Raw genomic sequence first — 13,329 nt, 5'->3', positions numbered from 1 at the left:
GCAATCTGTTTTGCTGTTCACCATATTAAGAATGAGTTCATTTTACTGAGAACTTTCATGCTAGTGAAGGCTGATCTTGACATGTTGGATGAAAAGAGAACAGAATTCTTTGGAGGGCCTCACAAAACCAATCTTAAACAAGAATATTATGAAACTGACGTTTTCAAAAAACAGGTTAACCTGCATAATGGGAATGAGGCTAATATATCAGTTTGATACTTAAGTCTTTCTTTCTTTCTTTTTTTTTTTTTTACAGAAACACTTTTTATAATCTTGTATCGACCAGTACTTAAATATTTCTGTGGCTATTAGCTGACTTGTGAAAATGTTTGTTTTTCATTGTAAGAGAAAGGCAGTCGCAGCTATTTCCTAATTTCTAATGGATTAATGTGGAAGTCCTCCAAGAAGGGGCAGATATGAATTTCCTTTTTTCTAAGGCCTACCACTAAAATGACAAACACTTTGATTAATACTCTGCCACATACAGCAAGACTAAATATTAGAGCCTTATGCCAACAGTGGTCTTTTGCTGTATCAGAAATGGAGCTATTTCCTGTGGGAGATTCGTACTGGAATGTACAGGTATGCTTATGTAAATACAGTACAAGTAACTAAATTATGGTTAACTGACTAGTCAAGTAGTTGATGGAATTTCCATCGACTACTCGATAGGCACTTCTGCATTCCTCTTTTGAAAAGTACAAGAGTCCATCCCTGGCTCAGCTGTGTGGCGGCTGCTCCTTTGAAACACCAACTCAACATTTCAAAGGGGCAGTGCCCTGGAGCCCAGGATCAGCTGGGGCCCAGCTGACCCCAGGCTCCAGTGCTTCAGTGTTTTAAAGGGGCAGCTCTGCACAGCTGAGCCGCACATCAGCTGTGAGGCAGCTGCCTCTCTGAAACACTGCCTTGGGGTTTCAAAGCGGCAGTGCCACACAGCTGATCCCCAGCTCAGCTGTGCACTGCCGCTTTGAAGTACCCCTTCTCCTCCCCCCGCCCTTTGCTGCCTCTATCTGATAAAGGGGGGAGGAAATCGACTAGTTGACCAACTATCCGATAAGCATTTGCTTATCGGATAGTCAACTAGTCCTTAACATCCTTACAAGTAACTATTCTGAATAGTGGAGGCAAGGGTATATCTTAAAGAGTTTCTAGTTTGCATTGTAATTTCCTTATACTATATTTTTGTTCAAGTTCTTTGGACAGAAGTGAGGTTGATCCCGCTAGACTGTACAGGCAGAAAAAAAAGAATAAATTCCTTGACAGTGGGGCTGATTGTATTGCTCTGATCTGTAGCACATACAGAATTACTTCATTGCTTTGAGTATATTTGGTATATATGGAGTGGGGGAATGAATCAGTTCTCCCCTTTCTGAGAAATACAGAAGCTACTGTTCTGAGAACACAGCTCTGAATCTACTTCCTCTTTTCTCAGCTTCACTCCTTTCTGGAATACTTGTTGTGTCTGTCAAAGAAGGCAATTAGGCATTCATTCTGAACCTACACCTTTTTCAGCCTTCTTTAAAATCCCTTTGTTTCCTGAATGAAGGAAGCCTCCCAACGAAGGCCAACAGAAAACAAGTTATGTCATGTAAAGTACTGACAAAAATCAAGAGGAGTATAAGTGAATTGAAGGACCAGATAAACAAATACATAAAAGCAAAAATTCTATGCGAGTCAGTCGGTATGCTGGCCTATCAGTGATTAAAAACAGAACTCAAGAAGGATCAGGAAAACAATGCAAAAAAAAAAAAAAAAAAAAAAAGGTTCTCTGTAATGTTAATCACAAAGGATGCTGGGGCGATATAGGACTGGAAGGATCCTCAAGTAATCAAATCCAGTCCCCCACAATCATGGCAGGACCAAGCATCATCTCCACATCTCTAGATCATCCCTGCACTTGCAACCTGCTCTTAAAAATTTCCAATGATGAAGATTCCACAACCTCTCTCTGCAATTTATTCCAGTGGTTAATCACCCTGACAGTTAGGAAGTTTTTCCTAATGTCTAAATTAAATCCCGCCTTCCTACAATTAAGCCCACTGCTTCTTGTCCTATCACCAGAGGCTAAGGAGAATACTTTTTCTCCCTTCTCCATGTACCTTTTAGGTACTTGAAAACTGTTATGTTCCCTCTCAAACTTCTCTTTTCCAGACGAAACAAACCCAGTTCTTTCAATTTTCCTTCATGTGCCATGTTTTCTAGACCTTTATTAATTTTTGTTGCTCTTCTCTGCTTACATCTTTCATGAAACATGGTGATCAAAAACTGGACACAATACTCCAGTTGAGGCTTAATCAGCACAGAGTAGAGTGGAAGAATCACTTATCATGTCTTGCTTACAACACTCCTGCTAATACATCCCAGAATATTTGCTTTTTTAGCAACGATGTTATACTGTTGATTTATATTTAGCTTATGGTCCATTATGATCTCTAGACCCCTTTCCACAATACTCCTCCTTACTTAGGCAGTTGTTTCTCATATTGTATGTGCGCAATTGATTGTTCTTTCATAAGTGGAGTACTTTTTATTTGTTCTTATTGAATTTCCTTCTATTTAGACCATCCACAGCCAACCCGACGGAAGTTGCTAGGGGAAATTTTCCGATGCTTCTACACATGATGCGCACGCACGTGATCAGAATCAATGTGAACAAGCACTCAAAGAACAAACTGTTATATCACCATTGCATTATTTGCTTGAGCACCAGCATCACTGGAGCATCAATCAAGCCTCCTGAAGGACCAATTGGTTTGAAATGAAAGTACCATCTTAACTTGAACTAAGGTTTTTTATATGTTAAGAGGAGTTGAATTAGGGTTAATGCTCAAATTATAAATCAAACTGTGTCATGAAGACACACGTTAAATAATCAAAGGGTGAAAGGTGAAATTCTGTCATGGTTCAGAAATCAGCAAAGAAAAAACAAAATCTAAATGTTCGATTTTCAATGCAGAATAACGTTAGTGGATGTCCCATGGAAGTATACAATGTAAAATATATTTATTAAGTGAGCTGGAAAAGTGAATCAGTAAACTGTGAGGTAATAAAATTCGCCTCTGACAAATTATTTGGGAAGGTTAGGAGCACAGAATATCATGGAACTCCAGAGATACTTAACAGAGGATCAAACAGAAATCATGATGGCAGACTAAATGAAATGTTGATAAATGCAAGGTATAGCATAAATAGCTGGTACACAAACCCAGTTCTACTCAGTCTATCAGTTCTTTAAGGAGGATAATAAAGATGCCTTTGCTACAGCTACTTTTTGTAGGGGAAGAATGTAGACAGCCTTGGACCTTAGGAGCATATAAAATGTCTGGGTTTGATTATCTGGTCTTTTGGGTTTACTGAGGCATCTCCATTAATTCATTATTACTAGGAGGCTGCACTTCCTGCTTGCTATGCTCGCCTCACTCGGAGGGTACGTCTAGACTACATGCCTCTGACGACAGAGGAATGTAGATTAGGCTACCGGACATAGTAAAATTAAGCGGCAATTTAAATAATCACGGCTTCATTTACATTTACATGGCTGGCGCGCTGAGCCGACAAACAGCTGATCAGCTGTTTGTCGGCTCAGCGCGGCAGCCATGTAATTTAAATGAAGCGGCGATTATTTAAATCGACGCTTCATTTTACTATGTCTGGTAGCCTAATCTACATGCCTCTGTCGCCAGAGGCATGTAGTCTAGACGTACCCTGAGATGGGGAGGGTCCAGGGCCAAGACCGCCCTGGCTTTCTCTTGCCCCTCCTCTCTCCTTCCCCAGCTCTCTCACTCCTTCTCCCTTCTGCCCCGGCCTGCACCTCTCTCACTGCTCCTCGCCCCCTACCAGCTCTTTTTTGCCCCACTCCTGCCCCTGCCCCAGCCCCAGCCCCCCTCCCCCATCACTGGACTGCAGCGCACCAGCCCTGGCTCTCCCCTCAACCTGGTGTGTGTGTGTGTGTGGGGAGATGGCTCCAACTCCCCCTGCAGCAATGGAGACGAGGAGGCCTCATGGCTCCCACCCCTTGGGTGGGGGGAAGGGAGAGGCTGTGTGGCTTACTGCGTCTGTCCTCCTACCCCCGAGCACCCAAGAAAGGGAAGGGGAAAGGCTGTGTAACTCCCGGGGTCGTGCTGCTTGAAGTTTCCACACAGCCCCCCGAGCACCGGGCAGGGAGCTTCTGCTTCCCCCAAGAACTGGGGAGGGAAAAGGGGAGGGGCTGCATAACTCCCAGGGCCATGTGGCTCCTGCCCCCAACTTGGAGCATGGGGGCAGAAGAGGCTGCATGACTCCCAGGGCCATGCGGATCACAGCTTCCGCCCCGCCCCCACCACTGGGGAGGGGAGAGGATGTGCAACTCCTTGGGCTGTACGGTTCGCGGCTTTCACTCCCCTGAACACTGGGGAGGAGAGAGGCTGCACAGTGACTCACAGCTTCCACCCCCTAGTCAGATCATAGGGGAGGGAGGCTGGGGCAACATGCTACCCCAACCTCACAATGACTTGAGAGGGCCATGGAGGGTGCATTTGCCAGGGGCTGCAGCCAGAAGGGCTTCAGGTGAAGAGGCCAGTCAGCGGGGAAGTCTGCTAGCGAAGGTGGTAGCGTGACGAGAGGCTATTTCTGGGTGGGTGGGTGGGTGGGTGTGTTCTGGGCTTGGGGGTATGGGGATGCAGAGTGATGTCACTGTCATCCCACAGGACAATTTACAGACACACACACACACACACACACGATCCACAAACTTAAGTTCTATAATCTCTCTAGGTGACATCTTTTTAAGGAACTGTTAATATCACAGTGTTCTTCTGGGTTCCCACTTCGGATTTCTTCGCTTCAAAGGTAACTAACAATGAACTCAATTAATACAAAATATTTCATACCAAATAGAAAGTGTTCAACCTGAGGATTCCCTCCTCCAAAGCAAACCTCTTTTACCTTTTCATCTCCTTGTTCAGGAACATGCCAAAACCAACATTCCATTCTCTCACAGCCACGCAGTGTATTGAAATACAATCTGCAATATTTACGGGGCAACTCAACCATGCCAAGGTTCTGCTGGATCGGATGCGAAACCTAAAAATCAGGTAAATGGAGGGTTAGTTCCTGTAACTGATTCTGTAATAGGTTCCTCAAGATGTGTGGGATCCGTGTCCACATCAAGACACCATGCACCTGAGTCCAGAGATTTTTAGTAAGCAGTAACTGTCACTCAATACATTTGCAGTTGTTCTCCTTATACTCTGAACTGGGGTAGTAGGGCAGTGCAGACTGGCACTGTTCCAGTTCCTCCTCCTACCACAAATCAAATTATGATCTGCAGCAGAAGGAACAGATTATAGGTAGTGAAATACAGATAGGAACAACACATCTTAAAAAAACAACAGTTACAGATAAGTAACCTCCATTTCTTCCTCAAGTGATAGTTCCTATCTATATTTGACATGTGGGAGATTAACAAGCAGTAGTCAAACTGTAGGCAGATGCAAGAATGCAGAAATGATGATTGTCCAATACTGCTATCCCTATAGCTGAATCAGTAATAGAAGACTGGAACAAAGTGTGATATTTTGAGACAGTAAGGAGCTCCAGGAAGTTGCTCTAGATAGTTCTCTTTAGAAGAGGCATGTCTTGCATATATGCAGTAGTGGATGCTTGGGCTCTAGTGGAATGGACTCGCACCCTCTCCAGGGTAGGGATATGAGCCAGTGGACAACAAAGCATAATGAGATCCATTTAGAAAGTCTCTGCGCAGATATAGCTAGATCTGTTGCGCTCTCTGCTATGGTAACAAGGTTAGGTGTTTTTCCAATTCCTTTTGCTATTTGTAGATAAAAGCCCAGTATTCTTGGGATGTCTAAAGAAAGAAGCCTTCTCTCCTCAAAGGCATGCAGTTTCATCAAAAAAATATGGTAAGTGGATAGTCTGATATATGTGATACTCTGAAATTACTTTAGAGATGAATTTTGGATGGGGTCAAAGAGAATCCACATCTGAATTTTCTCTGGCTTTATCCACCAGATGTGAGAGACCAGAGTCCTGGATAGAATTGTTACTTTGCTATTGATGTTGTTTTTTTCTGGTGAGTAGACTAACAAAAGCCAAGTCTGCAGGCAACAGAGATGGAGTCTGGCAAATGGCATCATGTGTGTGCATGAGGCAGAGGAGGAATAGGTAAGTTCTGACTGAAGTTTGAGGGTGGCCTGTTTTATGACATTGCCCCTGGCAGTTGTGGCAATCAAGTCCAAAGTTGTTGCAATGTAGGCAATGGTCCTCATGGGGTCAAAGTAGACTTTTCATGGTTGACAAAAAGTCTTAGGGAAAGTTGAAGATAAAGAAGGAGTCAGGTTGCCACCTGGACTTCCTTATATAATCTTCTTGTAGTCAATTATCACGGCATGGGAAGACAAACCCATTTCTTCTCATCAAAACTGTCAACAGTGAAAAGACTTTTATAAAGACACTTGATGTCACAGTTAGCCTGAACGGAAGAATCAACTGGTAATGGTCTTGACCAAGGAACAATCTGAGGGAACTTCTGTGTGATAGGTCAATGTTTATGTGAAAGCATGCATCTTTTATGTTGAGAACCACAAAACATTTGCCTTCTTCCAGATGAATACATTTAGCCGGCACAGATCAACAATCAATCTACATCTTCTGTTCTTTTAGAGACTAGAAGTAGAATCTAGGAAGTAGAATCCTTTTCCTTGTTGTTGAGGTGGAACTCTTTCCAAAAATGAGGAATAATGTTAGTTCAAACCAAGGGTTTGGTTTGAACTAACATGTCCTAGCATGCACTTTCACTTTTGGAACAGCTGTTGAGCGGAGTAACGCACCGGCGAGATCATGCTAATGAAGTGTGGGATATTTAAATCCCTACTTCATTAGCAATTTCGGTCGCCTACATTTGCATCCCTAGTTCAAACTAGGGTGCAAGTGTAGACGTACCCTAGGTGCCTACAGTAGAGATCGCAAGGGCCCCAATAATGTTAGTACAAGAAACCAACCAGCTGAGACTACCATCTGGCACTGAGTATCAACTCTCTCTTGGTAAGTCATTTATGGTGACAGAATAGAACCCAAATTTCTTAGGGCTTCTGTCCAGCCCTCTTTCTCTATAATAGGGTAAGGGCTCTCCTGGAACCTCCAACCAAATGGATGAAAAAGCTGTTTCCCAAACTACCACTGGAACCAACAGTGCCAATGACTGAGTATTCAGGCTCATGAGTGGAAGACAGTGGCTCTGTCTCTCCAGGATAGCCTCTTTCTCCAGCATAACCATTGTTGAATAAGAACGGACTTGAGGTATTGGTGTGAGAATGGGGGACAGCCAAAATGTTCTCTGGGCAGATGTAGGTCTCAGAGTGTTCTGATGTATTGGATGAGTCCGTTAGTGGAGCTACTGGATCCGGTGCTTTCTTGGTTACAGTATAAGTCAGATCCCCTCATGGCTATGATGATATTGGCACATTCTGTGTGGATATTTGTCTTTGAATTTGCACACTGGAACTGGTATAGAAACGAATAAATTTATGCTCCTTTGCACAACTTTCTCCCTACTGAGGTTTACTCAGGCCTCAATCTTTAGGACCAGTGCATGAGGAATCTCCTTACTTTGAAGGAATCGGGGAAGAATCTCTTTTCTCTGGAGCCAATTTGAAAGAAGGCAGTTTATCTCATCTTAATCTCATGAAAAGCCTTCTCCTTTGGCTTAGAAGATTTAAACTCAACTCCTGAGGGTGGGGCACTGACAGTTGATTGAGGTTAATGTCTCCATCAGATGCTTTTTTAAGACAGCTCTTGACCACCACAAATTCTAGGAGAGAAGGAAGGCAAATGCTGCACTTTTCTGAGTCTCACATTTCAGCTATTCAGTAAGGGTAACATTCATCATTCACAGAAAAGGAAACACAATTCTTGAACCCTAGTTATAATCTTAGCCTCCCAGAAAGAATTTCCTCAGAATGGAAAAAACCCAACACTAGTACTTAAGACCAAAAAAGTAAAAACAAAATAATGAAATAGTTACAATATATTTAGAGACTGAAGTACTCAAAGAAGCTGTATCCACAGCTTCTTTGACTCAGACCACATGGTGGGTAAGGAGGAAATGGAGAGTTAGTGCTCTGCACTGCCACTTATACTCTTAGTTCAGAGCATGATGAGAACTGCATGTATGTGAACCAATGGACCCTGCTTACTAAAAACCTCCAGATTCAGGAACATGGCACACATGTGTATCCACATGTGGAAAACACATGGGGACAATCATTCAAAGTAATACAATAATTTCTCCTTTCCATTTTTCATTAGAAAAGACATTCATTTACATTTTAAAAACAAATTACACTTTAAAATATAATTAGTATCTAACAAACTATGCACTATACACATATACCATATGAGTCTCCATCCCAAAGAGCTTATTTCCATCCCAAAGAGCTTATCTATTATTTATATGAAAGAGTTTGTCTATTTGTACGTCTCTCTGTTTGTCCAAGAACTCCTAAATGGCAAGAGCTAAGACCACCAAATTCAGCATACAGCTTCCTCTTATCATAATGCAAAGTAAGGGTTTGGTTGTGCCAGGAAAATGGGATGTGCCTGGAATGGGAATACTTGTCATAAAATCATACAGAAAAGAGACAGAATCACCAGGCAAATGAAAGGCCCTGCCCTTTTGGGATTGCCTCAGCCCTGAGCCTCTCACTTCCCAAGCACCCTTTAGGGATGGTGTGGGATGCTACAGATCCCCTTCTCCTCTCCCCCAATTCATACAGGAACACTGATGGCTGTTCCCCTTTGTCAGTTTGCTGAATTCCTCACTCTGTCTAGGGACCACAAGAGGCAGATGATCCTGGACCTGTCCTAGTTGGGTGACATGCACTCCTTTCCTGGATGTGCCTGCTGGAGTTGCAGCAACCATGAAGAGGTGCTTCTCACCCGGCCCCAAGATGCTGCGGTGAGAGATGGCTGGGATAGTTCCTCTCTCCCTAGGACAGCCTGCATACTGGTGCTCTCATCCCCAGTCCCACCGCAGAGCAATGATTTAAATGAAGCATGAACATTTACATTTTATTTTTCAAAAAATAAAAATTAATTGAGTTAAGGACCTGAGCAACACCAGGTAAATCTCCTAGTAATCTAAATAAATACAATGGATGACTGGGAGAAGTTATGGGCCCAGAGAGAGTAGAAGTGTCTTACTCGAGGTGTCACAGCTAGTCAGTGACTGAGCTGAAACAATATTTTAGGTCTCCTTACTGTCAGTCCACTTACTAATTAAACAGATGTTGCAGTCTCTGCTAAACCTTTAAAATATAAGCTATTCCTCGCACATGGCAAAAACCACTTTATCTTTGTTTTCTAGAGCAGCAGAAAGCCAAGATGGCTGCATTTTGAACAACTGTTTGTTCGTCACTGATTATGCCCTTTATTCTCTAAATTTATTCATGAAATTATACCATTTTAGGGTAACTGAAGTTTTGACTGATATTATCTAAGTATTTTTATGACAAACTATTTAAAAGTCCATATAAACAAAATTAACCCAATATTATGAGATTTTGTTAAGTATTAATAACTTACCATTACATTTTTGTCCATTTTCCATGGCTCATAACTGTCCGAATTAGGCAATGGCAGATTAGGGGTTTTTCCTGAGTATCTAAAATCTAAGATTGAGGACAAGAATACTTAATGCATTGCATAATAAAATGGGTCAGATGCAGGTAATGCATCTTATTTTTCTTTAAATTTATTAAACACTTATAATGACTCATTATTTTCCTTTAATGACATTGCAGGCCTACTTTTTGCACTGTAGCAGGGAAAGTGATCAGCTAAACTGTAAATATTTTCATCATAAAAACATGACATTTTAGAATGACTCAAATACAATTATATTTATCTATACACATTCCATGCACATTCCACCCACCCTTTAAGGCTTAAGAGTATTTCCTTTAAATAATTGTGTTAATACAAGTGTTAGTTTACAAATATGCAACCAAGATTTTCAAACAGTGATTGGTGCTTTTGATTGCCTCAACTTTTGGATGTTTAACTTGACTCCCTGAAAAAAATCTGATTTTCAAAAGGTAGGTGCTCAGAAAAATCAAACCAATTTGTGGTGTCAAGTTGGGCATCCAAAAGCTGAGGCACCCAAAAAACACTAGTCACTTTTAAAAATATGTTTATTTCTTATTCCAAATAACTGGGAATGTAATGAACAAAATAATCTTATTGCTCCAGTCACAATTTTTCCTCCTCCCTGCCCTCTTCCAAGTGGTTCCTTCCAGAGTTAGTAAGAAAGTATCATTTAGAGCTTTTATATTTTTATATTTCCTTAATTATGGACATTCATTCAAGATCAAAGTATTTCTGAGGGAGTTCTGCTCAGCAACATTAGTCCAACATATTTGATAACTACCTGACTCAAATCAGAAATGAGACCAAATGCATGTAAATAGTTTAAAGAATTCAATTTTAAATTTAAAAAACGCATTAGACCACACAATGTGCAAAAAATCATGCTAAAAAGCCCCCTAATATTCCTAAATGGTTTTATACTGGCAAATGAAAATATGCAGGTGTTATGCAAGAATTGTCCCTAAATACTAACTAAGGGGACAATATGATCAGGTTTCTGAAGATGCATGAGCCCTACCAACTCTAGTGAAAAAAGTCTGAGAGGTAGTCATGTTAGTCTATAACTTTAAAAACAATCCAGTGGCACCTTAAAGACTAGCAAATATATATACATACATGAGTTTGTGTGTGCAAAACCCACTTCTTCAGATGAGATGATCTTGAGTGGAGAAAGAAAGGGAGACCCTCAGAATAAGAAGGGAGAGGGAGAAAAAAATTACCTATCAATTGTAGTCTTGGTGCTAATGAGGCTAATTAAGTGAGCTGGAAGTGTCCCATACTTAGCTTTTGATGTCAATAGGGTACTGAATATACGGAAAGCTGGTGTTATGTTTACCAGTTCAAATCTTTGTTCAGGCCATGTGAGAGAAAGAATCAAATTTGCATATGAAAGTCAATTCTGCACTCAATCTCTATAGTTGGCTTGTGAAATTTCTTTGTAGAAGAATGGCTACTTTTAAGTCCATTAATGAGTGTCCATGTAGGTTAAAGTGTTCCCCTCTAGGCTTCTGTGTGTTACCATTTCAAACATCTGGTTTTTGTTCATTAATCCTTTGTCACAGAAACTGTCCATATACATGGCAGAGGGCCACTGTTGGCATTTGATGGCATATATCACATTAGAGCAGTGGTCACCAACCAGTAGATCAGGATCTACTGGTAGATCTTGGAGCCTCTGACAGGTGATCCTGACTGGTTTGGCCAAGAGGCTATGAAATGTCGGCACTTCAGTTGCCCCTCCCCTCACTGCTGCTCATCTCCTGTCCTTTGCCTTGGAGCTACCATTCCCCTGGGGAGCCTCCTGCTTTCAGTGCAGGGCAGGGCAGGGAAGAGACAGGAGGGGCACTGATGTCAAGGTGCCCCCTCCCACTCTGTATCCTTTCTCCACAAAGCAGACAGGGGGCACAACAGAACTTGGGATGGAGTTACAGAATCATGGAGCTGGAAGATACCTCAGGAGGTCATCAAGTCCAGCCCCCTGCCCAAAGCAGGACCAATCCCAACTAAATCAATGCAGCAAGGGCTTTGTCAAGAAGAGACTTAAAAACCACTAGGGATGGAAATTCCACTACCTCTCTTGGTAACCCATTCTGAAGACCTGTAAGATGTGGTCTCGTGTCTCTTGCAGGGGAGACGTCCTCTCCAGGGATGACAATCTGTGTGGTAATAGAAAGGGTTTACCATGTTATGGCACCAGCTAATGAGATGAAAGCAGCACTGGGTCCTTTTCTGGTTGGTGTGGTGCTGTCTTCTGAATGAGTTTCTGGGCTGCCTCAAAGGTCTCCACGGTGGAAAGGATCTGCATATCCCAGTCGTGGCAGTCCAGGGGTGATGGCGGGGAGGACTCAACTGGCCCTTTTGTAGGGCAGGAGTCAACGTTCCCTTTGTGCCAGTTTCTCAGACCCTGCCTGCAACTGGTGCACGGAGGACAGCTGCCTCCTCTGGGGACCTGAGAATTGGTCTCTCTACTTCGTTTCTTCTTCGGCACCAGGGATGCAGACTTGCGGCTACCATCCCCACACTGAGTGTCGTGGCAATGCCAGTCCCTGTTTGGTACCAGATCCGACGCTGTCAGTGCCGGAACACTCTGCACAAGGCTATGGTGCTGGCTAGGACTAGATCCAATTGAGGTTGAAGAGCAGCCTCCATGAGGATTCTATGCCTCTGCTCTCTGTCTAAGTATCAATGGACAAAAACTCTTACAAATGCAGCACTTCTCTTTCTGGTAACCCTTACCCAAACACTTCTGACAGCATGAGTGTCACTCGTTTGGGATAAGCTTACTGCAAGCCTGACAAATCTTAAAGATCAAGATATGTCCCAGGCCCAGGATGGGGAAAAAAAATGGATTCCCTCCTTTCTAACCAATGAAACTACTAACATTAAATCTACCTACAGTTATAAAACTGTAATTATATACTTGAAAAGCAACTAGGTGAGTTTGCAGAACAAGAGCAAAAAGTTCCCTCTGCCGTCACCAAACAACAGGGAGGAGGGGAGGAGGGAGGGGTTGGCGGGTCAGCTAGGCCAGGGGTTCCCAACTGCCGGTCTGTGGTCCAGTGCCAGGCTCTGAACCGCTGGCTGTTAGGCCATGGCACACTGCGGGAGGGCTCCCAGGGGCAAGAGCTGCAGCACAGCAGGTTGCTCACCAGGACGCTGCAGAAGTAGGCAGGGGCTCTGGGAGCTAGGGCTGGGCTCAACCCCTGCAGCAGGAAGCAACTCGCAGCTGCTGCTCTCAGTGCTTCAGGACCAGGCTCCAGGCCAAATCTATGATTCCCAGCAGGGGCTGCTGCTTCTGCTCCCCAGGATCCCGGGCTGCAGCCAGGATGGGGAATTTCTAGCAGGGCCAGTTCCGTTGCTCCCCAGGAATCTCTCCCAAATCAGCATTTCCAGCCCAGCCAACCTTTACCCTATGGTTGCCAGGTGTCCGGTATTGGTCCAGTATTTGCAACTTCTGTCTGGTAAAAAAGCCAGAAAAGTATTTTCTGTTTTTCTCGGATGGAAGGCCGCTTGGGACATTCTTCTCCTGCCACGTCTGGTGGAGATGTGGGGATTAAAGGAGCCATGACCCCTTTTTTTTCCTCATGTGGTGGGTTTTTTTCTCCCCACCATGTTCAGTATTTTTTGTGAAACTATCTGGCAACCATACCCTGCCCCAGGGCAGACAGTGCTTGGGGGACAGGTAAGAAA

General features: G+C 43.1%; 1 protein-coding gene across 6 annotated transcripts in view; it reads right to left on the bottom strand.

Moving 5' to 3' along the window:
- TOPAZ1 (testis and ovary specific TOPAZ 1) overlaps positions 1-13,329 on the bottom strand; it is a 130,275-nt gene that overhangs the window by 76,630 nt on the left and 40,316 nt on the right. For 4 of the 6 annotated variants that reach the window (XM_025190288.3, XM_025190286.3, XM_025190283.3 and 1 more), the window contains 3 exons: positions 10,756-10,824; positions 9,577-9,662; positions 4,924-5,061 (listed from right to left, as the gene is read on the bottom strand). In XM_025190288.3, the coding sequence (XP_025046073.3) occupies positions 4,924-5,061; positions 9,577-9,662; positions 10,756-10,824 (293 nt within the window). The remainder of the gene's footprint in view (positions 1-4,923; positions 5,062-9,576; positions 9,663-10,755; positions 10,825-13,329) is intronic. The other 2 variants (XM_025190285.3, XM_089776608.1) reach the window with 1 other exon arrangement.

The sequence above is a fragment of the Pelodiscus sinensis genome, chromosome 2, assembly GCF_052426305.1.
Source record: "Pelodiscus sinensis isolate ZL-2025 chromosome 2, ASM5242630v1, whole genome shotgun sequence".
Taxonomy (NCBI): domain Eukaryota; kingdom Metazoa; phylum Chordata; order Testudines; family Trionychidae; genus Pelodiscus; species Pelodiscus sinensis.
Note: the sequence above shows the minus strand (reverse complement) of the source record. Positions and strands in the feature narration are given on the sequence as shown.